This window comes from Mustela nigripes, chromosome 2 (assembly GCF_022355385.1).
Source record: "Mustela nigripes isolate SB6536 chromosome 2, MUSNIG.SB6536, whole genome shotgun sequence".
Classification (NCBI taxonomy): Eukaryota; Metazoa; Chordata; class Mammalia; order Carnivora; family Mustelidae; genus Mustela; species Mustela nigripes.
The window spans coordinates 19,717,143-19,741,970 of record NC_081558.1 but is presented as its reverse complement, the minus strand read 5'-3'; the positions used below and the strand labels follow the sequence as shown (position 1 = coordinate 19,741,970).

General features: G+C 59.2%; 1 protein-coding gene across 4 annotated transcripts in view; it reads left to right on the top strand.

Moving 5' to 3' along the window:
• Nucleotides 1–24,828, top strand: part of CACNA2D2 (calcium voltage-gated channel auxiliary subunit alpha2delta 2) — a 139,476-nt gene that overhangs the window by 102,958 nt on the left and 11,690 nt on the right. For all 4 annotated transcript variants that reach the window (XM_059389801.1, XM_059389802.1, XM_059389804.1 and 1 more), the window contains exons 4-22: nt 3,937–3,996; nt 11,305–11,349; nt 14,668–14,809; nt 17,841–17,972; nt 18,143–18,200; nt 19,103–19,153; nt 19,283–19,382; nt 19,485–19,643; nt 19,878–19,985; nt 20,084–20,162; nt 20,696–20,745; nt 20,909–20,998; nt 21,177–21,248; nt 21,439–21,513; nt 22,836–22,910; nt 22,988–23,059; nt 23,145–23,216; nt 23,321–23,382; nt 24,294–24,370. In XM_059389801.1, the coding sequence (XP_059245784.1) occupies nt 3,937–3,996; nt 11,305–11,349; nt 14,668–14,809; nt 17,841–17,972; nt 18,143–18,200; nt 19,103–19,153; nt 19,283–19,382; nt 19,485–19,643; nt 19,878–19,985; nt 20,084–20,162; nt 20,696–20,745; nt 20,909–20,998; nt 21,177–21,248; nt 21,439–21,513; nt 22,836–22,910; nt 22,988–23,059; nt 23,145–23,216; nt 23,321–23,382; nt 24,294–24,370 (1,579 nt within the window). The remainder of the gene's footprint in view (nt 1–3,936; nt 3,997–11,304; nt 11,350–14,667; nt 14,810–17,840; nt 17,973–18,142; nt 18,201–19,102; nt 19,154–19,282; nt 19,383–19,484; nt 19,644–19,877; nt 19,986–20,083; nt 20,163–20,695; nt 20,746–20,908; nt 20,999–21,176; nt 21,249–21,438; nt 21,514–22,835; nt 22,911–22,987; nt 23,060–23,144; nt 23,217–23,320; nt 23,383–24,293; nt 24,371–24,828) is intronic.

The window sequence follows — 24,828 nt, the reverse complement described above, 5'->3', positions numbered from 1 at the left end:
ATGGGACCAAGCTGTGCGCCCACCCCTGCCCCTGACCGGCTGGGAGTCTTGTAGGCTCTGTCTTCCCCTCTGGGCGTCAGTTTCCTTCCCCATCCTGCCTGCCTGGAGGCCATCATAAGGACCCAGGAGAAGCAGGAGGTTCATGCTCTAGGAGGATGAACCTTAGAGCAGGGTGGGGCTGGGCCACAAGCACGTCTCTCATACAGACTTGAGCCGGGCTGTGGGTTCTGTAGAGATGGGAGCCCGAGGTTCTGAGTGCCCGACAGGAGGGGAGTCCAGGGACCGGGCAAGGGCAATAGGAGGAATCCAGGGGAGGTGAGAGTCTGATAGGGCTGACTGGGGGGCTAGGGAGCACATCCAGGCAGAGACATGGAGCAAGAGACTTGCATGCTTGGAGCCAGCAAGAGACACCCCTAGGAGACTGGCCCCTCTGGGCAACTTCTGGGGGTTGGAGCAAGGGAGCTGCCAAGAACCTACCCACCGTCTGAATGGGTACAGTTCCTATCTCCAATTTACAGACAAGACACTGAGGACCAGCAGGGGAAGCCACGTACTCAAGAAAGCCAGCTTTGGAACCCAGGCCAGGGCTGCCTGCCGCTTGGGGCCCCTCAGGCATGCCTGTGGGTTGGCGCAGTCCTCTCCCCTGAGCCCCTCAGACCCAATGGGCCTCTGGCAGCCGCCGCTTGCCCGCTGCAGCCCCGTTCCGCTGCCTCCACCCTTCCTCCTGAACCCCCAGGCCTGTGTGTTTAGCAGTTTCCACACGTCCAGCGCCCGGGGATGGGCTGATTGATCTGTAACACCGAACAAATAATAATGGCTTGATCGTTACTGAGGATTAAACGTAATCCTTTCGCTGTGGCTATTGCTGCTCCGTTATTCACGAGTCAGCGGGCTGACCCAGGCCTTCGAGCCCGGGGGACTTCGAGGAGGCTACCCTACCCGCCCCCCGTGTCTCCGTCACCATGGCTGCTCAGCTAGGGAGCCCCAGTCCTGGGCCCATGCATCCCTCAGAACGGAGCAGAGCCCTGAGAGGTGGAAGGTGCTGGTGGCACCCCGGGCCCATAGGGAGGTGGGTACAGGAGAGAACAGCTCCCCGAGGCTGCGGCCCAGTTGGACACTTCAGCGGACGTCCGTTTGGTGTTTGCAGCCCCCTCAGCACTGGCACTTTCCTGACCCAAGAGGCTTGACCTGGGTATTCCCATACCCAGCCCTCACCTCATCCCCCATGAGGGGCAGTGGCCTCAGTGGAGCTTGAGGCCCACTCCGAGAAAAAGTCTGGGGTCTCCGGGAAAGGAGGAGGCCACTGAGGAGGAAATTGCCCAAGGCTGAGCTCTCGAGGTGCGGCCCCGGGGGCTGTTTCTTGGCTTCACGCGCTCCCGTCCAGCCCAGGTGCAGAGCAGGCGCAGCAGATGCTGGGTTAGCAGTAATAACACATGTCATGTGTGCGTGTCCCACAGCAACGCCCTCTGCGAAAGAACTCTGCAGCCTTGTGAAGCAGGGGCCTCACCCATCCGCGGGGGGTGTTTGTTTATAGTTTAGGCTGAGAAGAGACCCCAGGACGGCAGTGCAAGCGAACCCCTTGGGACCTCAAGAAAGCTTTGCCTTCTATATGCAGAGCCATAGGGAGCTGCTGAAGGGCTTAGGGGCAGGGGCTGGCCACAAGATCAGATCCACATTTGGAGAAGAGATGACAAAGGGCAAGAAAGGACACAGGAGGGGCGCCTGGGTGGCTCAGTGGGTTAAGCCCCTGCCTTTGGCTCAGGTTATGATCTCGGGGTCCTGGGATGGAACCCCGCATCAGGCTCTCTGCTCAGCGGGGAACCTGCTTCCTCCTCTCTCTCTGCCTGCCTCTCTGCCTACTTGTGATCTCTGTCTGTCCAATAAACAAATAAAATCTTTAAAGAAAAAAAAAAAAGGACACAGGAGCCTGAGGGACGAACAGTAGGTGATTTGAGTGACAGCATGGGTAAGACGTAGGTGACAGCGGTTCCAGTGTGGATGGGCTCATTCCAGGAGGGGACGGAATGCACTCCAGTGGGCCTGAGGGTCACCCCCAAAAGGTGTCCAGGACCCCTAAGATATGAGAGGTGTCTGGGTATAGAGGTGCCTGGTCCCCGAAGCTGGGTAAGTGGGGTGGGGTGAGCCACCCGACTCGGGCACTGCATAACAAGTGGGCAGGGGCTGGAACCTACAGAGAAGACAGGTGGAGTAGCAGGAGAGGGAATTGGAGGCCAGGAGGGACCCAGCATCATGAAGTGAGGGGGTTTGACAAGAGAAAATTTCCTACCCTGTCCCCAAGATCCCCAGCCTCATAGCTTTCCCAGCATTCATTGTTCTTGGCCTGAGGAAGAGGGGGAGCTAGGCCCAGCAGGAGTGAGGTTGGCCCTGGTCAGCCCTGCTAACTGCCAGAGGTGACATCCCACCCCGGAGAACGTAGGCCATACCCCACCACGACCCTGTTCCATGCTGGGAGGGAGGAAAACCAATCTCCCACGTCCCGGCCCCCATCTCCCCCTCATGGGCAGCTGCCAGGCTTTGTTAGAACCTCTCTTCTGGGGTCCACGTGCCACACCATGCCTGGACTAATGAATGGGAGCATGTGTCCTAAATACCAAGAGACCAGGGCCTTCTGAGTGAGGGCGGGAGGCCGTCAGGCGGGACCCACTGCTCCACCATGGGATGGAAGGGGGCAGGGGTGGAAGGCCAGAGCCCCTCCCCCACAAGTGTTCCCTGTCCCTCACCAGGCATGGTGGGCCCATGGAATGTGCCTTCAGACCTTGGTCATGGACTGGGCAAGACAAATGTGATTGTGAAGGCTGGATTCAGGGCCCCAGCCTGACCCATGCTATGACCTTGGCAAGGCTACTTACTGCCTCCATGCCTGGGTCTCCTCATCTGAGGAAGACATGTCAGGCCTAAACGGAGACAGCTACACGTGACATGTCACCGGGCTGGTGGTGGGCTGGCATGCAGCAAGTGACCTCATCGTGGTGATGGTTGTCAATATGATTAACAAGACTTAATTGCGCTTTGCTCTGTGGGAGGCCCCAGAGGTCCATCTTCAGGAGTCTCAAGAGTTCTTGGAGGGACAGGATCCACGGAGGCACAAAATAAGAATCTCTGGGCAGCCGGGGTTCAGGCCCTGAGGGTGACAGAGTACCAACGCCTCCTCCAGGAAGCCTTCCCTGACACCCCAAGTTCCCATAGCACTAAGCTTCCTTGAAGCATTTCAGCTCCTCCTGATCTGGTGGTTCTACCTAGTGTTGTATCTGTGTCTATCTCCTCGTCTAGACTGTGAGAGGGCAGGGGGAGAACAGGGTGTGGAATAGAAGGACTGCTCACACGCAGAGGGGCCGTGATGGAGGAGAGTGCAGGAACCAGCCCCAAGGGATGGCCAGGCTTGTGTGGACAGAGGCTTGGAGAGCCATGCTGGGAAGGGGCTCAGGAAACTGGAGCAGGGACAGTGGTAGCAGGCCTGGGTGTGTGAGACGTGCTCAGGGCCTGAGCAGTTGGGCAAAGATGCATCAGCAAGGCATGGCTGTCCCTGGTGGCAGTTCACCCTTGACCTTGGCACTGGCGTGACAGAGTGGCAACGGGGCTTGACTCTAGGGCCTGGGTCCTACTGCATCTTGGGCGTCCCCCTGCGATCCTGTGGGCAGGAGATATGGCTGGCCTGAAGTACAGGGAGTCCCATGGAGATGGCACTCAGGTCACTTCATGCAGGCTTCACCCGCCCTATGTGAACCCAGCTGCAGGGGGAGGGCCCGCACAGCAAGCTAGGAAAGGTCTGGGGCCAAGGAATCTCTGAGGGTCTGGCAGCCTGGGGCAAGAGAGTCCCTGAGCCAGCCTGGCTCCAGGAAGTACTAGGGATGGAGAGGGCTGGGGCTGGGCGTGGGCCTTCCTCAGCCTCTGATCCCACTGTGCTCTGTTCCTCAGAGACTGGCCGACGCTGCTGAGAACTTCCAGAAAGCCCATCGCTGGCAGGACAACATCAAGGTAAGAACTGCCGTGCCTTCCCCAGCCCCTGTGACCTTCCCACAGCCAGCAAGGGTAGATGTGGATTCCGGGGAGGGGGCGCTGCCCAGACTCACCGGAGGAGCACTTGAGGGCTCTGTGGATGGGAGCCTGGGACCGCAGTCTAGCCTCCAGCAAACATTTGAGGCTCCCCTTGGTGCTGGGACACAGGGTGCAGAGAGGAACCTCTCACTACACCCTAGAGGAGCTGTGGGGGCCCCCAGGGGGCAGACAGACTACTCTAAAGTGATGCTCCCCAAAGTTGTTTTCACCTGGGAGGTTAAGGATGGGCACAGACTCTGGAGAGACCCTGGGGCAAAGAAGTCCCTTGACTCCAGGACGTTCCAGATGTAATACACTGACCCAGAAGCGTCACTGCCAGAAGGGGACTCTGCCCCCCTCCTGGGATTTCCTGAGCAGCAATCTGTATTCCAGGAGGCCACCTGACTACGATCAGGGACCGGGCTTGTCACAGTCGCAGGAGCCTCTCCTTCCACCAGCAGAGCTCAGAGGAGCCCAGGTGCCAAGGGAGTGAGGGGTGAGAAGCTGGTAGTAGGTCTCTTCTTGAGGGTGGAAGGACCCAGAATGTGCAGGAAGGCGGGGAAGCCTCATTGACTGCCAGTCTCAAACCCAGCTTGCCCTCACAAATGCAGGCAAATGTGCTTGATTTGGGCTGGGGCTGGACACACCTGTACCCTTTCCGTCAGGCCAGCATCTCAGTGGGCCCCCAGGAAGCCAGAAGGTAGACTAAGGCAGGCTTCCTCCCAGACTTGGGGAACCCCCAATGCCAGGGATGGTGGAACCCTCAGGGACCAGGCCAGTTAGCCAGGCTCGTGTGTCCTGCACAGTTGCTCCAGACTCTGAGCCACACCTTTTGGGGGTCTCTGTGCGAACCACAGGGAGAGGCACCAAGGGGGCTGCCTGCGGGGACCCAGGGCTTGATAAGGTGGGTTCGGCCCTTGCCACTCCTGCTCTAGGACTTGCACATCTGGTGCGTGAGTGGATAATTACCCCCCCTTCAACTGATGAGAACGCTGAGGCACAGGGTGGTCAGACTTACCTGCAGTACTTACCTGCGGTACCTGTTGGTGGCCTAGATTCACAGCTGGGTTGTCAGGTCCCAGAAAATTCATGCCCATGATCCAGGCGCCCTGAACCCGTCTGGTCCTCCTCCCTGGCCTCCATCCCCCCGGGCCACCCCGAGTCCTGCCTTGCCTTGCCCACAACATGGCATCCTTCCTATGCTGCCTGGTGGGTGCTACCCTTCGGGAGCTCAGGTGGGATGGTTGGTTCCAGTGAGCACTTGAGTGAGTGGATGACTCCTTGGACAGACCCTGCCTCCCAGGAGCTCAGGACTGGCCCTGCTCTCTCCCTCCCTTTCCACCACCACCACCCATCGCTGGGTCCCCATGCCTCCTCGGCCCCCGGGGATCAGAAAGAGCATGGTGGCAGCACCCACCACTCAGACCATGTTCCCACCGATAAACAGCCCCTGCCCAGGCAAGTCCTTTTCAAGGCCCAGCCCTGATCTGGCTGTTCCGGCCCCCTTGGCAACCTCATTCCTCACCCGCCTCCCCTGTGCCCCAGCCATGCTGAACACCTCACTCTAGCCTATTCCTGATCTCTGCCCGGTTGCCTTCTGTTCCTCCTTGCCACCTGGCCTTGTCTGTCCCTTCCCAGTGAGGCCACTCCCTTGTCCCAGTCCATCAGCCCCTCCACCTTCGGGCCATCCAGGACCCCACCCCCAACCCCGCCCCTGCTCTGGCCCTTCCTTTGTTCCTGACATAGCTGCGTCCTCCCTCCCTACCCAGGACTGTGTGCAGAGCAGACACAGGGCAGTGAGAGAAGGAACAGGGAATAAGAGAATGAAAAGACCCACCCTCGCCCTGGTTTTCTCTCCTTCCCAGCCCGGGCCCCAAACAAGACAAAGAGGCTGCCTTAGCCCCAAACCTATTTTCTTTTCCTGACTCTGCAGAAAACCCAAAATTTACAAGGATCATCCAGCCAGACTCCTGACCCTTGATTTTTAGCTACTCCCTGAGGCAGGAACAGCTTACCCCAGGCCAGAGTGGGCACCACGGGGCCTGCCAGGAGCGGGGGGGGCAAGGTCTCAGGGGCATCCAGGGGTGCCAAGACCGGTGCTGCTTGAAACAACGTGCTCCCTACACACCCAGTCCTTGTGGGCCCAGCAAGGGTTTGTCCCTCGCTGGGCTCCAGTTTCCCCATCTGGCAAAGGACTCTGGTGTCGGATGCTGCTTGCTGGCCCAGCCTGGTGTGTGGAAAGGTCGCTCCACATGTCAGGCCACAGAGAGGACAAGTTGGTGACAGTGTAGGTACATGCCCAATCCTGGGTGCTCCGTCCTAAGAGGAGGCAAGAGTGGGCTCTGGCTGTCCGCCTCCCCTCGGCTAAATCTGGGATGCCTCAGGCTGTGGAAGCAATCACCCAGCCAGCAGGTGCTGGCCACTGCCTCCCCCTCTGTCCATCCGGCTGCGTGTCTGTCTGTATCTCGGGCAGGGTGAAGTGGGGATCACCCCCTCCTTCCCAGCTGCAGGGTCAGGGCCCTGCTCTTCACCAGAAACCCTGCAGTCACCCCAGCTGACAGGATGCAGAGCATTAACACGAACGCATTCTCCATCACGCCAGCCAGCCCCGCCCGTGCTGCCTGGGATAGCTGGCGGCGGCCGCAGGTGGGGACTGTCCGTGCCAGGGGTATACGGACACTCGAGGCTGAGAAAGAAATGGCGTCTTTGTCCGTTGCAGGCACACCACCACCTTGAGACTGTGTCCTTCACAATGACCTTAGGGAGGTACAGATAAGCAGCATGTTCCTTCGTGTGGCGCTCAGGAGAGCCTCAATGCCAGTTGTCAAATCAGGCCCTTTCCACAAGCTGGGCCTTCTCCCAGGAATGCCCTCCCCTCCTCCTTCAGAAGGGCAATGCCTCTTCCTGCCCAGTTAACTCTCTGGGAAGCCTGAGATTGGCTCCCACGGGCCCCAGGATCCATCTCTGGAGCCCCCAACCCTGACCATTCCCAGTGCAGGCTGCCCCAGGCCACTATCCCAGCGGACTCATCTGTCTGCCCCACTCAAGGCTCCTCTAGGCAGAAGCAGTTGGACCTGATTCAGGGTTACCCACCACCTGTCCATGTGCCCAGCCCAGTGCCCTGTGGACAGGTTGGCCCAGAGCACCTGGGCCTCAGTCTTCTTACATCCAAGATGGGGAGAATGGTGACCGGCAGTTCTGGGCACAGAGGAGATGCTTGGCACATGGAATCCACTCTGTGATCAGTAGGGTATGGCCCTCCTTGTGGCAACAGCACACAGTAGGTCTACATGCAGACCTCTGAGAAGTGGACATCCGCACACACACACACCCCATCGACACCAGCCCAGAGAGTCGGGGGACCCTGGGGTCCACAGGGTCAGAGCCGGCACAAGAGAGAGAAAGAGAGGTCTGAACGTGAGGGCCCCCTGTTCCCCTCTTAGTCTCAGGCCATGACCCCACACCCTGGCTGTGGCAGAGGCAGGGAACCACAGCCCTTGCACACCAGGGAGACCATGGCCCTTGCTAGAGGCAGCCCCTCCCATGATCCCGCAGGCAGACAATCAGGAGCTCTGGCACCCATCACACTCAGGGTGGGTGAGGACGGCCTGCCTGCTGGACCCTGGCCCTGGCTCCAGCACCGTGCTGTGCCGGGGTTATCTGCAGTCTACACCATCCCAGGGAGGAGCTGGGCCAGGGCATGGGTGGAGGAAGCACAAGAGGCCATTGGCCGCAGGGCCTCAGGGCCAACACCAGGGCCTGCAGGGGACAAAGTACTCCCCTGAGAGTCTAATGGAGGAAACAGTCCTATCCTGGGGAGTCTGAAGGAGGAGACGCAGCCCTACCTGGGGGCAGGGCGGTGTCTGATGAGAGAGGTAGCTCTGTCTGGGAACCTAAAAGGAAGGCTATGAAGGCTGAACCGGGCCAGAGGAGCCGGCTGGACAGGACAGGTGGCCTCACCAGCCCGAGGTCTGCCCCAGCCATCAGGCCGGCTGCCTGCGTCTCTGCCAAGCCGGCGACAGACGGCTCTCTCAGAAAACAGTCCTTTTGGCTGAGCTGAGCTGGCCCTGAGCCAGGGCAGGAGGGCCGAGCATCCTCACTGAACACCCCAGTACCGGGCTTAGACACCAACTGCTAATCCCCATGCTCACCTCCTCGCCCTGTTTCTCCCCTGCCAGCACCTCTCGTGTTCTCTCCTGAGCTCCGCTCCCACTAAGGGATTGGATGTGTCATCTATACAAAGGCCATGTGGGCCCCCTACCCCACCCTTCATGTGCCATCTGGGTACAGAAATCCACAAGTGGGAGAAATCCAAGTTCAGAAGGGGTGATTCCCCCCCACTCCTGCCACGTTTAAGCAAAATGGCCCCTAAAACACCAGGTAGCAGAAGGGGGTGTTGGCTGTGGACCCCAGAGAGTTACGATGCCCATTTCTCCCCAGCCAGAGGGTTTCCTCCACCCTCGGGGCCTTCCCAGGGCTGTGGAGTTGCAAACATAAGGGCCCCCCCACCGTGGGTAAGGACGGCCCGAACACCTGGACAGACCAGCTTCCTGCCTTCCTAGTGCCCTCAGAGCAGGCAGGCAGCATCATCCCACTCTTGTAAGTGGGAAATCCAGACCCCAAAGCAAAGCCTCACCAAGCGACAGGATTTAACAGGCACCCTTGCCTCCTTGATGAGATGGAGGTGACCCCCAGGAGTAGTCCCAGGGCCACTGAGAGCTTTGGAGGCTCTAGGCTCAGTCTTCGCTCACCGTTTGGGATCCCAGAGCACAGGCATTCAGGTCAGGATTTGAGGCAGGGACCCTTGCCAAGGCCCCTGCGTGTAACCGCTAGGTACCGCCCCCTTGTGGTCGTACCGAGGCAGGACAATAATGGCAGACACGGGGCACTGCGCAGGCCAAAGCAGACACAGAGGCCTTTCCAGGGACCCTCCATCCCAACCCTGATGGCCCCATCCTGCCCCACCTCCAGCTCCACACCGTGTCAAGTGTAGAGACCACAGCTGTGTTTACAGTGTATTTTCACACATGTGACCTTGCCTGCCACCATCCCACACTACTCCTTCTCTGTACCAAGGAAGGGGCATGGCCAGGCCCTCTCAAGGTAGGCGAGGGAGGGAGGAGTCCTGCCTCCTGGGGGACAAGGACTGCACCCAGATTCCTAAGCCTCATCCATTGTCTGCAGGGGACTGAAATCCTCCCGTATGACACATTTCCCCTGTGTCACTGATGCCACCAGCATCTGATCCTTTGCTGACACCATGAAACAGCAGGACAAAAAGACAGGGAGCCACAGGCAGCTGGAGGGGTGCTGTGCAGGGGGCAGGCCCCAGCCTGGCCTGTGAGAGGAGCATGTGTCTCCTGGGGGCCCCGGAGTTACTGAGCCCCCACCCATGCCCTTTCCTGTCCTTGCGGGAGGTTTGTCTAAAAAGTTGGTGAGTACAGCCCCATGTTCTAATCTGCAGTCCTCCTACCGCGCCCGCCTGTTTTCATTACGGAGGGAAAGAGCATCAGAGCCGTGTTTATAACCCCCTTTTAGATAACAAATCACATTTTCTTTTTGCCAGCGAGTGTGTTGAATTGATATTTTTTCCCCTCGGTTTAATGGGTTTGTGTGTTCAGGAATGATCTTCATCAACCGAAACTCCTTATTGTGTTTGATGTAATGTCAGCTTTCATTATGTGCTTCGGTCGGAGCCGGGCGCAAGGGAAAGCCGAGCACCCTGGAGCCTGGGCCCGGGGCCCCCAGCCCCCACACCAGGCCCACCTGGGTTCCAGTCCTCCTGCTGGGTGGGTGGTGTGGCAAAGGTCAGAGATGCAATGGGAAGGCGGGTTGGAGCCTGGGTGCGAAGACTTTCTTACCGCTGCTGTGTCCTCCTCTGTCTGAGGCAGGTTGCAGGGTTCCTGGGAGAGCCCTGAGCATGTGCGAAGCACTGGAGGCCAGCAGATGCCTCTGGTGACCAAAGCCATCAGGTTGTCTCCGGTCTTCCATCCACCCAGCGGCTGTAGTCTTGCCCACGCACAGTGCCAGGCATGGGGCCGATGTTCCAGAATGCTTGGACTGTGTTTACGGGTCCAGCCAGTGGCCTCTACCCATCTAGACCACTGGTGGGAGACAAGACATCCCTGTCCCCACAACAAGCCCCCATACTGAGCACCTCAAACAATGGCCTCAGGCCCAGCACCTGGGCAGTCCCCAAGGCCAAGCCCCTCCCTGAAGCCCGAGGAGCCAGAGCTGAGGGGGAGCTGTACGGCCCCAAGGTCATACAGCATGGAGTGAGGAGGGGGCTCTGTACTTGCCGTTTTATAGCCAGACCACTGGGCGCACACTTGGTCAACACCCCCATTTTTCAGACCACAAAGAAACAGGCTGCCAGGGCCACGCACCAGGTGTCTGCGGCACGAAACAGCGCAGGAAAGCACTGGAGGAGGGCGACGTGGACAATGGCCCTCTCCTATGTCCTGAGCCCGGAATCCATAGGGTCAGGAGTGGGGTGGCCCCTCTGGAACCAGTGGCACTTGAAGGCCCCAGATTCACCTTCTGGCCGCTGCTGTCAGCCATGCTCAGTTCTGATTAAAGATCATTAAACATGAAATTAGCCCGTTTGTGTTACGGGTCCCCGGGGTGGCCGGTGATTATGGTGCGCAGATGGCCAAGAAACCAGGCTGCGGACAGGCTGACGAGGCCGGGGCGGCCGGGCTCACACCGGCAGGCGCGCAGAGCCCAGGGAGGCAGGCGCGGGGGCCGGGCTTTGTTTTCTCCCGCTCCTGTTGTGTAAACCCCCTTGCATTTCACAACAAATCACAGATAATTAATAAGTACATGCCCGTAATGAGCAGGCTTTTTAATAGAAGAAATTGGAAGATGTGGTGTCGAGTCATTATTTCACTCTGGCCTAGACTCGGCTCTATTTTCCCATCTTCCTCACTCCCCCGGGGCTGCCTCAGCCAGAGTCTCTGCAGACAGGCTGCCTCTGAGCCCACCTCTCAGTGGGGTTGCAGAGAGGACGCCTGGTCCTGGAGTCAGGGAGTCTTGTGGAGACCCTATGCAACGGGGAGCTGCGTATCTCCCCAGAGGCTATGAGGGCCCATGAGGGGGGGAATGTCTGGGGCAGAGGTCGGCATGCCCGGTCCGATTCAGCCAGCTGTCCAGGAGAGGACCAGTGCTGTCCTCGGGCCAGGGGCCCTGACTACCCCTCAGGTAGCCTTGTGCGGAGCTGTGAGGGTCAAGGCCTCTTTGTCCCCCCAGGAGGAAGATATCCTGTACTATGATGCCAAGGCCGACGCTGAGCTGGTGAGTCCCCTACCTCTGTTGCGGGGGGGTGGGGAGCTGCCAGAGCCCATCCCCCACCCCGGGCTAGTCGCCTCAGCTGTAAAATGAGTGTGAGATCTCGGGGCTCTCCCAAGTTCTGAGGTCACCCTGCAAAGTAGCAGTGGCACAGGCCCCACACCTGACCCCAGGCAGGTAGTGAGGACCCTTGGATCTCCTCCCATGGGTCAGTCCAGGTGCCAGCATGGAGGAGGCTGAGCGCTGTGGGAGCCAGGAAGAGGGAGCAGTGGGGAGGGCTTCCGAGGTGGCAGGCAGGGCCAGGATGCAGCTGTGATGCGGTTCAGATGGGGCAGGTACCTTCCCTGCGGTGAGGGGTCAGCGGCTTCCGCTTGCGGAGCTCCCTGCTGCTGGCCCCACCATCAGGGCTCCCCATAGCTCAGCCAGGCTTGCCCCAGCTGCAGAGGCAGCCCAGCCCTGTGCCTGTTCTTCAGACAAAGGACGGCCTCGGCAGCGGCGGCGGCAGCTCTGGGGCTGGCTGGACGGCCCGGACCCACAGTGCCCCCCTGCCTCTGTGCCCCTGACTGGCTCATGTGTGCTTGGGCTCCCCGTCACCAAGGCCTCCCATGAAAGCCATATGACCATTTTGGTAGCAGGGGACCTACAGAGGAGGCAAGAGTGTCCGAAAGAGGACAGGGCCCACAGAGTAGACGGTTTTTGGTGAACACGCCAAGGCACAACTGCCAGCCTTGGAGGTAGACGCTGTTGAACCTGTCTTCTCTGTAAACGGAGGTGTCGTAACAGCTCACTCTCTGGGGCCCCACTGCTCTGGCCGGGGCAGGAGACCCCCAAATCCAGGGTTCCTCTCCTGGGCTTATTGGCCAGGGGCATTTCCTAGGGCGAGCGGGAGGTAGACAGTGACCCCCGGAGGTGGGTAGGCAGGCAGGGATCCCTGCAGAGGGTCGGTGGTGCCAGGCGGGCCTGGGTGAGCCTTCAGGAGAGCAGGCGGGCAGGGGGCCAGAGCGGGGGTGCGGGGGGGCTAAAGCAGGTGTGCTTCCCCCTTGGCTGAGCCTCCGTGGCTCCCAGAGAAGTTGCTAAAATTAAAGCTGGAATCTGAAATTCAAATGAAGAACGAACCTTTAATTAGACCCTGAATCTAATTCCTTACCCCCCTCAGCAGCAGGCTGTAATTTTAGCAATCAGTGCATTAAATATAAACCAGGAGCCTGCAGTTGCCCACCGTACAAAACCCCTGGGCATGGGGGTGGCGCTGAGGGGCTTCTTGGCCATTCTGGTGCCTGGTCCCCTTCCAGGATCCCCTGAACTCCCTGTGCCCAGGACCCCCACCCCCGGGCTCCAGATCACTGATTCCCTGCACCACCACCCCTTCCCAGCCCCTCATGGGGGTAGGGACAGCCCCAGGAGGGAGAGGCACCCTAGGTAGGGCTGGGCTAAAGTCAGGCCAAAAGCCCAGCCCTCTATAAATATCGATGTGAACACATTTGCCGACTCCCCTGCTTGTTGTGTTGTTTTGTTTTTTTAATCTTTGCCAGAGGTACAGTTAGAGATCTTTCTAGACCATTTACTTTTAAATTACCAGCCAGAAGGTGGGGGTGGGGGAAAGAGAAGGAAGGAAAAAGTTCGCCAGCTGATAGCTTATCAGAACGGAATCCAAATGTCACATTAGTTGGGAAAGTTGGGAGATTAAATTTTCCAGCGCCCTTCATCTGCCGCTGACATTTCGGGGGCTTTCTTCTCCCGCACCTCCCCCTCCTGCAAGCGGAACGTGAGCGGCTCACGCCTCAGAGGCGGCAGGCTCGGCAGCTGCCTGGCCCGGCTTCACCCAGCATCCAGGAGCTTCTGAGGGCCCTCCTAGGGTGTGCCGAGGTGGGCAGAGGGTGGCACACAGAGGGTGAGGGGCGAGGGAGCGAGGGGAGGGCAGCAGACGGCTTGGCTTTTGCTGTACAGAATCCGCCCTTGAAGAGACGCGAAGGGTCTTTCCTCCAGACCCTTCTGAGCCCTGCCAGCTCCGACCCAGGCCAGTCTGTGGCAGCCCATCCAGGCAGTAATTCATTCCCCAGGCCAGAGAACGGACCCGGAGCACTCCTGGGGTGGGGAGAGCACATCTGGCTGGGCAGGGAGGCACCATCACCCTTTCCCCAGACAAGATACAGGAGGAAGCAGGAACACAGCAGGGGTGCCCAGGACCCCGTGAGCAGTGGGGTCTGCAGAGCCACAAGGGGGTGGAAATGAGCTGAGCCTGGTATTGCCAGTGATCACAGGGACTGAGAGGCAGTAAGGGGCCATGAGCGTAATCCAGCTGCCCACACCCCTTCCTCCCAGGGCACAAGGCCCCCCAGCTCTGTCCCTGCCCTGCCTTGGTCTCCATCCCTCCTTTCCTCCCCATCTGGCTCTTCCCTGTTTTCCTCTTCATTCCCTACCACCATCTTCCCCTCCCCCTTGCACACCTGCACCAGTGCCTGCCCACCCCACCCCCCACCGCACCCTGCACCGCTCGGCTGCGGCATCAATGCGCTGTAGCCGCAGACCCGTTCCTGCCAGCCTGTGGTGGTGGGCGGGGGGGTGCACGGCGCATGCCCAGCCTGCTCGGCCGAGAGATGCTGTAATTGGCACCTGTCAGACGGCTGCAGCTCATTTTAGAAAGTCAACAGGAGCCTCTGCAGTCCTGCTGCTAGCAAGCGCTGAAGACCCTCCCTCCGGAAGTTCCTGGGTCTCAATGCTAGCCCCCACCCCAGCCCAGCTCTCCCCCCAAAACTCAGCCCCTACAGCCACCAGCTGCAGGAGTGGTGACTCTTCCCCAGAGGGGGCAAGGACCCTCTCCCTGGTGCCAAAGGAACCCTGTGCAGGGGGTGGGTGGAGCCCAGTGGGGGGTGTGGGGCTCAAGGCTCCTGAGAAGGGCTGCCTAGGCCTCTCTAGGATCACCCAAGCCTGTCCTTGTAAGCAGAGGTCTCCAGCCTGCTCCTCAACGGGATCCGTTTCCTTCACTGAGAATTGGTTTTCAAGAATGTGGGGGAAGGGTTTTTTTGGGTGTGGGTTTGGGTTTGAAATTTGGGTTTAGCAAATGTAGGGATGGTGGGTGGGGTGGGCAGGAACAGGTGGGAATCATGGGCCTCCTGGGGGAGGGGTCCCTACCCCGTGTACCTCTGTCCCTGTGTCTCTCCATCTCTCCCCGTCTCTGACTGCAGTAGTCTCTGATTCTGAGATGCCCCCGTCACCTGAGCTCTGGCCCTCTCCTACCTGCAGAGTTGTCTGACCCCACACCACCATTTTCCAGCCCTGACACTACCACGGTGTTGGGGGGTGGGGGGTTATCCCTCTCTGCAGGACGACCCTGAGAGTGAGGATGTGGAGAGGGGGTCCAAGGTCAGCACCCTCAGGCTGGACTTCGTTGAGGACTCAAACTTCAAGAACAAAGTCAACTACTCGTACACGGCCGTGCAGATCCCCACAGACATCTACAAAGGCTGTGAGTGTGCAGAGCGATCAGAGTGTGCAGAGCGCCCTCCGCAGCCACCACGGGGGCAAGGCCCACAGCCTGGGCATTGCCAGGTCCCGGGTGCTCAGCCGGTACCATCTGCCCTCAGCCCCCGCTACCCAAGGTCACACACGCTCACCTACACACAGTCATCAAGTCATTCTCAGGCGTGGCCTCACACTGACTCTCAGACTCTTACTGCTGTGCACAACAGTCTCCTGCCCTTGGGTGCACATGTGCCCCACAGGCCCCCAAAGCCGCTCCTCCACACCATCCCCCATCCCCAGGCCCCATGTAGGATTGGTTGAGGAGCTACCACAGCAGGGGAACACAGGGGCTGAGGGAGCAGGGAGCAGTCCCTCACTCACGGACACCAGCCCTGGAGCATTTCCCTCCTTGTCCAGGCACAGGGCAGCTTTGCACGGTGGGGAAAATGAGTCACTACAGCTGGAAGGATTTGAGTCAGACATGAGGAAGAACTTCCTGAAGATCTTGGGAGATGTAGGGAGAAGAGACTAAGAGTCAAGCACTACAGAGAGAGTTCTAGCAGTGGGTTTCAGGGCCCGGGGGTCTGGTGGCTTGGGGCTAATTCTGTGAGCCCCTACAAGGCAGCCTCAGACTCCGAGTGGCCCACGGGGTGGAGGCTCTTGGAACACAGATCCCAGAGCTTCTGGGTAGTCTCCAGAATGCAGGGAATCCTCCAGGGTCCTCAGGGAGGCCCCCTCCACCCTTCAGGTCAGCCAGACCTTCCAGGCAGCCTCAGGCAGGGGTGAGAATAGATGCTCCCCCCAGCCCTGATGCCCCTGCCACGGGCCACCCGCAGGCCACCTGCCCGAGCTAGTCGAGGAGCACTATCACAGGCAGGCACACTAATTAAAACAGGAGCCATGCCGCCCTCCCCAGTCACCCCTCGCTACCCACACAAATTACATTTTATATGTTTTTTATTTACTGTGTCACTTTTAATTAAATCTGTAATCGCCCGCCTGAGGGGGCATGGTCCCCGTTTCCCAACTCAGCGTGATCTGAGAGGGTGTGCACGTGGGTGCGGGTGTGTGCACGTGGGGCTGAGTCGCAGGCCCTCTCCAGGCGGGGAGGCCGGAGTGCGCGCACGCATGTGTCTGACGCAAGTGCGAGTACGTGTGCGTGTGTTCACGGGTGCCTGCAGGGACCCCCCATCTGAGGCGGGGGGTCTACTCTTGGCTCTTGACCTGAGTCAGAGATGCACCTCTACCAGCAGCTAGAGGGGCTTCCAGGACAGTCAGCTCTAAGCCTCTCCTTGGGCAGATGGGGAAACTGAGGCCCAGTGAGGGTTGGGACTTGCCAGGCAGACTCTCCCAGGGTAGACAGTACCGTATGAAACATTGGGGAACCCAGCTTTCTTTTTTCGTTAAAGAGAAAAATAGAAATTGTTCGACTCACTAAGTTTCTAAATTAGGAACAGGACCATAACATACTGTTCAATAGGCAGAGCCAATGCTAGAAATGTGTTTTGTTTTCACATTATGGTCAGTTAAGAGAAGCTACATGGACGGAGAAAAGGGAGTGGGAGTAGCGGGAGACAGAGATTAGACAACAGACAGGATCCAGCAGAGGCCCCACACCGGAGGGCAAGAGCAGAGGGCCATGTGCCCAGGAATGGGTCGGCGCCCCCCTGCCCTCTGCCATGGGCAGAGCCTTGCACATTTGTCTCGAAATCACAGCTCTTCATCTGCTTTAATGGTCTCAGTGTTCAGAGGCTCTGCTCCCAAGAGAGGAGTCAAGCCTTTGGAAGGCGCTCTGATTCTCACTTGGGGTGGATCTGTGATAGGGATCTCAGGGTGATGTTGTCAGCGCTCCTCCTGGGGAGGAAGGAAGTGGAAGAAACTGGAGGGAAAAAATAGCCCCTTGGGGAAGGGGGGTTCGGTACAGAGGCCTGGCAGTCATAGGTGGCCAGCCCCTGGCAGGTTTCTTTAAGGGTCCTCTATGCAGAGACGGATACGCTGCGCGTGAGAGAGCATGGGCATGCGCACACATTGGCCAGATTTAGGGCTGTCCTGAGTTGGGGGATGGGGTGCTGCCCAAACCATCCTGAGTCTCTGCCCTGGTTGAAGGATCTACAGGACTAAGCCCACTCCTCTGGGAGAAACCTCGTTCTGTGACTGTGCATCGGGGCAGGGGCTGGGGGGCGGGTCTGGCCAGAGGATCACAGAGGTGAGGGGAAAGGGGGGGGGGGGAGGGTAACTTGCTCTTGTGAGAGCAAGACCCACTGCTGTCATCCCAGGGGTGCAGAGTGCTGTGTAGGTATGAGTGTGCCTGCCCCGTGCCTGAAACAGCGGTCGGGCTGCTGGGCAGGAGGTTTGAGGATGAGGGACTCGCACACCTGGCTGGAAACACGGAGGTTCGGTGCAGAGGTATATGTTAGGGAGTGCAGGCTGTGTGCGTGTGTACATGTGTGTGCAAGTGCCTGTGTTGGAGCAGGATCATGGCACAGGCCCTGCCCTTCCAAGAGCCTCCACCCCCACCCCTGCCTGCTCCTGGCCCCAGCTGATTAATCATGGAGCTGAGTGGCTTCCAGCTTATCAGGTACCTTAATAGCTGAATAATTCCAGCCCCATCATCGGGCCCTTAATTGCTTTCTTGTGGCTGCAGCCTGGAGTGCATGCTGAGTGGGTGAGCTCCCGAGGGACCAGCTGCAAGCTCCAGGCAGCATGCTGGATGGGCACCCCAACTGACAAGTCCCTGCCACCTGGGCAGCCCCTCTCTGGGGGCCACGGGCCACAGCTGCCCTGTCTGCTCATGTGGGGCCTGGCCGAAGGGTAGGCTAAGCGGGCTTAGGAGGGGTTGAGGACCTGGAAGGCTTCCTGGAGGAGCTGGTGCAGCCCTCAGCTGAGCCCTGAGGAATGAGAGCCCTGCTAGGCAGGGCACACATGAGGCTTTCCAAGAGGGGGGAGGGGGGTGTTACATGCATGGGCGTCGGGGTGAGGTTCAACGGGGGGACAGCCCAGGCACTTTTCCCGCCAGCCCCCTGCCTCCCCCACAGCCACTGTCATCCTTAATGAACTCAACTGGACAGAGGCTCTGGAGAACGTGTTCATTGAGAACCGCAGGCAGGACCCGACGCTGCTGTGGCAGGTCTTCGGAAGCGCCACGGGCGTCACTCGCTACTATCCCGGTGGGTGTCAGCCCCTCAGCACCCACCCTCCCCTTCACCCAGCCCACTGTCCTGGGGTGTGTGGGGTGGTTGATCACTCTGTGGGCTGTGGGGGTAGCCACTCCTGCCAGGCCAGCTGGCCCTGGACAAGCCCTTCCCTGCCAGACCCCCCGCCTTCTTTCCTCCCGCAGCCACCCCATGGCGAGCCCCCAAGAAAATCGACCTGTATGATGTCCGAAGGAGACCCTGGTGAGTGGGCGAGGAGGAGCTGGGCAGGGACACCCCTCCACTCCCTACCTCTGCCGCCTGCTCCCCTCCCTCCCGATATCCAGGACTCCGAGCAGGGTGCAGCCAGCTCTATCCAATTTTCATTTCACACATCGTTGCCACTGGAAAATGGATCCCATCACCCAGGCAGGCCTCCCAGCTGCCTCTGCCCCCCGTCCACTGCCCAGCACTCCACCCCTCGCGACTGAGGGATTGGGCTAATGGGGGTTCTGGAGGGTGGATGTCTCCTCTGATGGGTCGCCAGCCCCCAGGCCACCCATCAGAGCCATGGACACCCCACCCTCTGCCTGTCTCTCCTGCGGTGCCCCATGACGTCCTCCCTCCCTGTTCGATCACACATACAGCTGGGACTCAGACCTCGGGGACTTGTCCCGGGCCAGGGGACATGACAAGCCACTGAGGCCATGGAACATACCCCCTTCCGCCTCTCTGGATCCCCTGCTCACCTCTCCTTGGGCTCAATTCATGTGCTGGGAGGCCAGGTCACTCATGTAATGGGCAAGGCCTGTTTTGGTTTTGTTTTTTTAAGATTTTATTTATTTGAGAGAGACAGAGCATGAGCGGGGAGAGGGCAGAGGGGGAGAGACAAGCAGACTCCCCACTGAGAGAAGACACTGTGACACGGGGCTCAATCCAGGGCCCCGAGATCATGACCCAAGCCGTAGTCAGACGCTTAACCGGCTAAGCCACCCAGGCGCCCCAGGACGGTTTTATTAAATGTGCTATCCTCAGTGCCTAGAACGCTGTCTGACCCTTGCATTGGATGCTTCGTGGAAACATGTTGAATCAGTATATGGGTGAAGGAAGAGCGGACCCACAAGGTCCCAGTGAGGCTGGCCCTAACTGATGCTTCTCCCGGGCAGGTACATCCAGGGGGCCTCATCGCCCAAGGACATGGTCATCATTGTGGATGTGTGAGTGAGCGATGCCTGCATGAGGGGTGGGGGGCAGAACAAGGGGTGCGAATCTGCTGCCTGGGACCCTCTGGAGGGAACAGCAGGAGGACACCTGAGGCCTAGCTGGTGCATCCATGACCTTCCCAGGAGTGGCAGCGTGAGTGGCCTGACCCTGAAGCTGATGAAGACGTCCGTCTGTGAGATGCTGGACACGCTCTCAGACGATGACTATGTGAACGTGGCCTCGGTAAGTGCCGAGGTGGCAGGCAGGCAAGAAACGTGTCACCCCACCCCGTGCCAAATGCCCCAGCCAGCCTGAGGCCGCTCACCACCCTTCCTGTCCCCACAGTTCAACGAAAAGGCACAGCCTGTGTCGTGCTTCACACACCTGGTTCAGGCCAATGTGCGTAACAAGAAGGTGTTCAAGGAAGCCGTGCAGGGCATGGTGGCCAAGGGCACCACGGGCTACAAGGCCGGCTTTGAGTATGCCTTCGACCAGCTGCAGAACGTGAGCGCCGGGAATGGATGGGGGTGGTGCAGGAGGGACTGGGGACGGGCCAAGGCCCAGGCTTGGTGACACCAGGGAAATCAAGACAAATGGCCTTGTTAGCGCCCAACAGGCGGCTCGGGCAGATCGCAGCATCTGCTGTGGGGAGGAGGGCCCTTCCAGGTGGGAGGGATACCCACCCCCAGACCAGGGAGGGGCCAGAGGCTGCCTGACCCCAAACCCACTCCTGACCAGTCCAACATCACCCGTGCCAACTGTAATAAGATGATCATGATGTTCACGGACGGCGGTGAGGACCGCGTGCAGGATGTCTTTGAGAAATACAACTGGCCCAACCGGACGGTGAGGCTCCACCCAGGTGGGGGTCCCCCTGACCCGGGCCCGGTACCGGGGAGGGCTGTCCTCTCATGACCACGGCAGTAACCCCAAGCCCCAAACAGGTGCGCGTGTTCACTTTCTCCGTGGGGCAACACAACTACGACGTCACGCCCCTGCAGTGGATGGCCTGCGCCAACAAAGGTACCTTGTCCGGCGTCCCCACCCTGGGGCCTGCCTGCTGTGCCCTGCTGTCCATCGGGTTGCTTGTCCACCTGTCCGTCCATATGTCCAGCATTCCAGCTGCCTGTTTTCGCACTGTCCATCTTCCCACGCATGTGACTGTCCATCTCTCTGGCCACGTAACTAGTCCATCTGACTGTCCATTGTCCATCCATCTCCTGGCTTCTCTGCTCCTACATCTGTTTGTACTCCGTGCATGTGGGCCTGGCCCCTGGGTGGACTCTGAATGTCACCAGCATCCTGGCATGAGAGACTTCAGCCTCAGGCCCTTCCCTTCACCCTGCCTCTGCTTCTGTACATCCCTACACTCGTGGCCCCTTCCCTAGCATCAGCTCCTTTGACAGAGCAGTGGAAGGGAGCACTAAACGGATAGGAGTTTGGGAGGAGTGACACCAGAAAGAGAGGGGGCCTGGACATAGCCCAGGATACAGGAGCCCCTATGCCATGGGTCCCAAGTACCACCCAGACCCACCTCGCCTCGCCTTCCCTCACAGGTTACTATTTTGAGATCCCTTCCATTGGAGCCATCCGCATTAACACTCAGGTGAGAAGCCCCTCCACCCAGCCCCTTGCTTCCTGGGCACAATGGTAATTGGCGCACTGCTGCGGTGTGAGAGCGCCCCCTGGTGGTCAACTGATATACGGGGAGGCAGACCAGGGAAGATGCAGCAGGCAGGTGGATTTGTGACCCGTCACCTTCTCCCCAGGAATATTTGGACGTATTGGGCAGGCCCATGGTGCTGGCGGGCAAGGAAGCCAAGCAGGTGCAATGGACCAATGTGTATGAGGATGCTTTGGTAAGGCCTCTGGACTCCCACAGATGTGGGGGTCCTTAAATTCCTCAAGGGCCCCCTTATGGGAATAAACCAAACAGAAGGAAAAAAGGGGGCCTATGCCTGAGCCCACCCTCTGAACACTCAGGGTGGGGCATGGATGGCCACAGGAGACTGACCTGTCATCCTCCTCTCCCTTCAGGGCCTGGGGCTGGTGGTGACAGGGACCCTCCCTGTTTTCAACCTGACACAGGATGGCCCTGGGGAAAAAAAGGTAAGGTTCCCAACCAGGGAAGGGCTAGGCATGCCCCTAGCAGGCCTGGGACAGAGGAGGGACAGGATAGCCTTCAGACTGGACAGAGGCAACCTCTTGTGAGCAGCATGAGGCCTAGGGCATGAGGTTTGGACAGTGGGGCTCCCCTGTGGATTTGAGTTCATTGCAGACCCCATGCCTCTGCTCTCAGAACCAGCTGATCCTGGGTGTGATGGGCATCGATGTGGCTCTGAATGACATCAAGAGGCTGACTCCAAATTACACAGTAAGTGTCCATCTGCCCGTCCACCCAGCTCTGCCTCCCACAGGGACACAAGCCAGGCTCAGCAGAGGTGTGTGAGAGGGCTTACAGCACCTCCAGGGAGACCTGTGAACTGAGGCAGTCAGGAAAGGCTTCTGGAGGAGGTGACATTGGGCCTCGAGCTGGGATCGGCAGACTTTCTGTGAGGGGCCAGACTATGAATATTTTAGGTTCTGCTAGTGTAAGTACTCAGACTCAGTTCTGCTGTTGTACGGAGAATGGCCATAGACAAAACAAATAAGTGGGCATGGCTCTGTTCCATAACAATTACGTTTGTGGGTCCCGAAATTTAAATTTCACGTAATTTTCATGGCATGATCTTTTTTAACCACTTAAAAATGTAAAAAAAAAAAAAAAAAAAAAAAAACAGGGGTACCTGGTTAAGTGTCTGACTCTTGGTTTCAACATGGGGTCCACCTAGGCCACTTAGCAAGGGAGTCTGCTTGAAGATTCCCTCCCTCTGCCCCTCCCCCCACTTGCACACATGCATGCTCACTTGCTCTGAAAATAAATAAATAAATCTTTTTAAAAAGAAATGTAAAAATTATTTCTAGCCACACAGTAACAAGTGACGGGCCAGGCAGGCCTGGCATTATGGTCAGATAGACTCCTTGGAGTTACAGGAAACCCTTTGAGCAAAGGACGGAAGGTGAACACCAAAATCATAAACCAGGGAAGGGGCAAGGTCAGTGTGGCTGGCCCAGGGCCTGTGGCGAAGGCAGCTTTGGTCTTGGTTGCAAAAGGGTGGGGGATGGGACGTGTGTGACAGACAGCTTGCCTAGATGGGAGCCACATGAAGGCCCTGTGTCGCTGGCCTCCATGTGCAGTGAGAAAACAGCCTAGAGAGGTACGGGTGAGTCCAAGGTCCCATTCACTCCTCCTTCTGTCTGGAAGGGATACCCTCCTCCCTATGCGATCTACTGAAATGGGGACTAGAAGGAAACAGTAGTGGGGAAGGGACAGGGAGGGGATGTCCGCCCCAAGGGGCCAGAGGAAGCAGAACAGTCTAGGTGACTGACAGTTTGAAGAGAACCAGGAGCCGTGGGGGCAGAAGGCCAAATCGAATCGTGGTCCTGTGGAGCCCATCAGCCTCAACAAGGGACACTAGCGTGTTGGGCTAGATTTGAGAAACGGGTTCAAGGCCACATGGCATGTGAGGGCCCCTGGCCCAGGCAGGCATATGGCACCCCCTCAGTGATATGGAAAGCAAGCTGAGGAAGAGCTCGAGAGTCTGGGGAATCCCTGCCTGGCCCCTAGGCTCTGAGCCCCCTCATCTATGCCCCCAGCTTGGAGCCAACGGCTATGTGTTTGCCATTGATCTGAACGGCTACGTGTTGCTACACCCCAACCTCAAGCCCCAGGTGAGCCAGGGGGCAGTTAGGAGGAGGGTAGACCCTTCAAGATGGCGACCCCTGACCTCCTGCCCTGCCTCCCACAGACCACCAACTTCCGGGAGCCTGTGACTCTGGACTTCCTGGATGCAGAGCTGGAGGATGAGAACAAGGAGGAGGTAAGGGAAGAGAGGGAAGTAAAGATGGCGGCCCCCAGAGCAGCTGAGAGCAGGGGCCTCGCCGCTCACATCCCTCCCCTTTCAGATCCGTCGGAGCATGATCGATGGCAACAAGGGCCACAAGCAAATCAGAACACTGGTCAAGTCCCTGGATGAGGTGAGAAGACAGTAGAGGGGGACAGAGTCAGGGCGGGCGCCCTCCCACACACCATCCCACCCCTGCCTGCTGGCCCAAGTACTTGACCCAGCCTCTTCTCTCAGAGGTACGTAGATGAGGTGGTGCGGAACTACACCTGGGTGCCCATAAGGAGCACCAACTACAGGTGAGTGGGGTGGGGCGGGGCCGGCAGGGAGGGGCGGGGCAGCCGCAGAGCCCAGAGTCTGAGCCCTCTTCCTGTCTGGGTCTGCGGGTTGGGTCTGTGGGTCTGCGGGTTCTCAGGGGCTGCAGCCAGGATCCCAGTGGGGCACCAGCAGCCAGGGCTGCTCACTACTCACCCCGGGACTCTCAGTCCCCCAAGGGCCTCTGGCTGGCCCTTCAGGAACAAGGGCCATTTCCTGGAAGAACAGGACAGAGACAAGACAGTGCATCTGATGTCTCCCACGCCAGCCCACCCTCTCATGTCACCCCTGCCTGGATTGTGTCCCTGGGTATCTGCACCCAGGAGATCACCTTCAGCACATCCCTGGGCTGGCTCTCAGCAGGCACCACAGCCCTCAGAAGAGGTACCCTTATGGGTCAGGCCCCGGGCTGTGCAGGCTGTCTTCTTGGGCCCCCCAGAGCCCGTCTCACTCACACCCGTGTCCTGGCTTGTGGTTGCTCCTCAGCGTGGCAGCCCAGCCCTGCTTTCCACTGGCCCTCACATGGCCTAATCCTCTGGGGACCGAGGACCCCTCTCCCATGGCTGTGCTCCCACCAGCCTAGCTCACTGACAGTGCTCTGCCCCTTGTGAGTCTGCTGGCCTGACTGAGGAGGCTGGCTTGGTGTCTGGGAGCAGGGGCTGCTGGGTGGGGACTTGCTTTGGGCTGTGCATCCTGAGGTGTCCAGGAGAGTTTGGGGAGTGAATCTCCCACAGCTACCAGGGCAAGGTGGCCCTGGTGGGCAGAAGAGGGGACTTCACAGCCCATGCCACTCTACCCAGCTCCAAGGCCGCGGAGTAGGGGCGCTGGATGTCCATGTGGCCCCCCTCTCCCCAGAAGTGAGTGACATATGCTCCTTCCCTCCCCTCCTCCCCAGCCTGGGGCTTGTGCTCCCGCCCTACAGCACCTTCTACCTCCAAGCCAACCTCAGCGACCAGATCCTACAGGTCAAGTGTAAGTGGCCCGGCCCCTGCCTGCGCCCTGCACCCCTGCCTCTGCCCCGCACCCTGGCCGGCCCCAGGCAGCAGAGCCAGCCACTGGCGGCAAGGCAGCCCCTCCTGCCCAGTCTGCCCACCCCCCAGGCACCCGCAGGCTGGGGCACCAGCCATCCAAAAGTCTGTGGAAATCTGCATGCTCGCCTTTTCTCAGATTTGGTTCCAGATCATTCTCTCATGATTTCCGTTGAGGTTTTTGATTTTAGTTTCTCCTACTGCGTGTCTTCCCTCCTTAGCCTGCCTCCCCTCCGCACACCCCTGGGGGCTGCATTCTTGGAAGACACCCCCTCCTCTCATCTCTCCTCTCCCCAGCGCCCTGTAGCTCTCTCCCCCTGTCGTGCCCCTCTCCCAGGGTCTCTCTCTCCCCTCCTCCACCCCCCCAAACCTCCTGCATTTTCCTCCTCCCTCAGCCGCCCT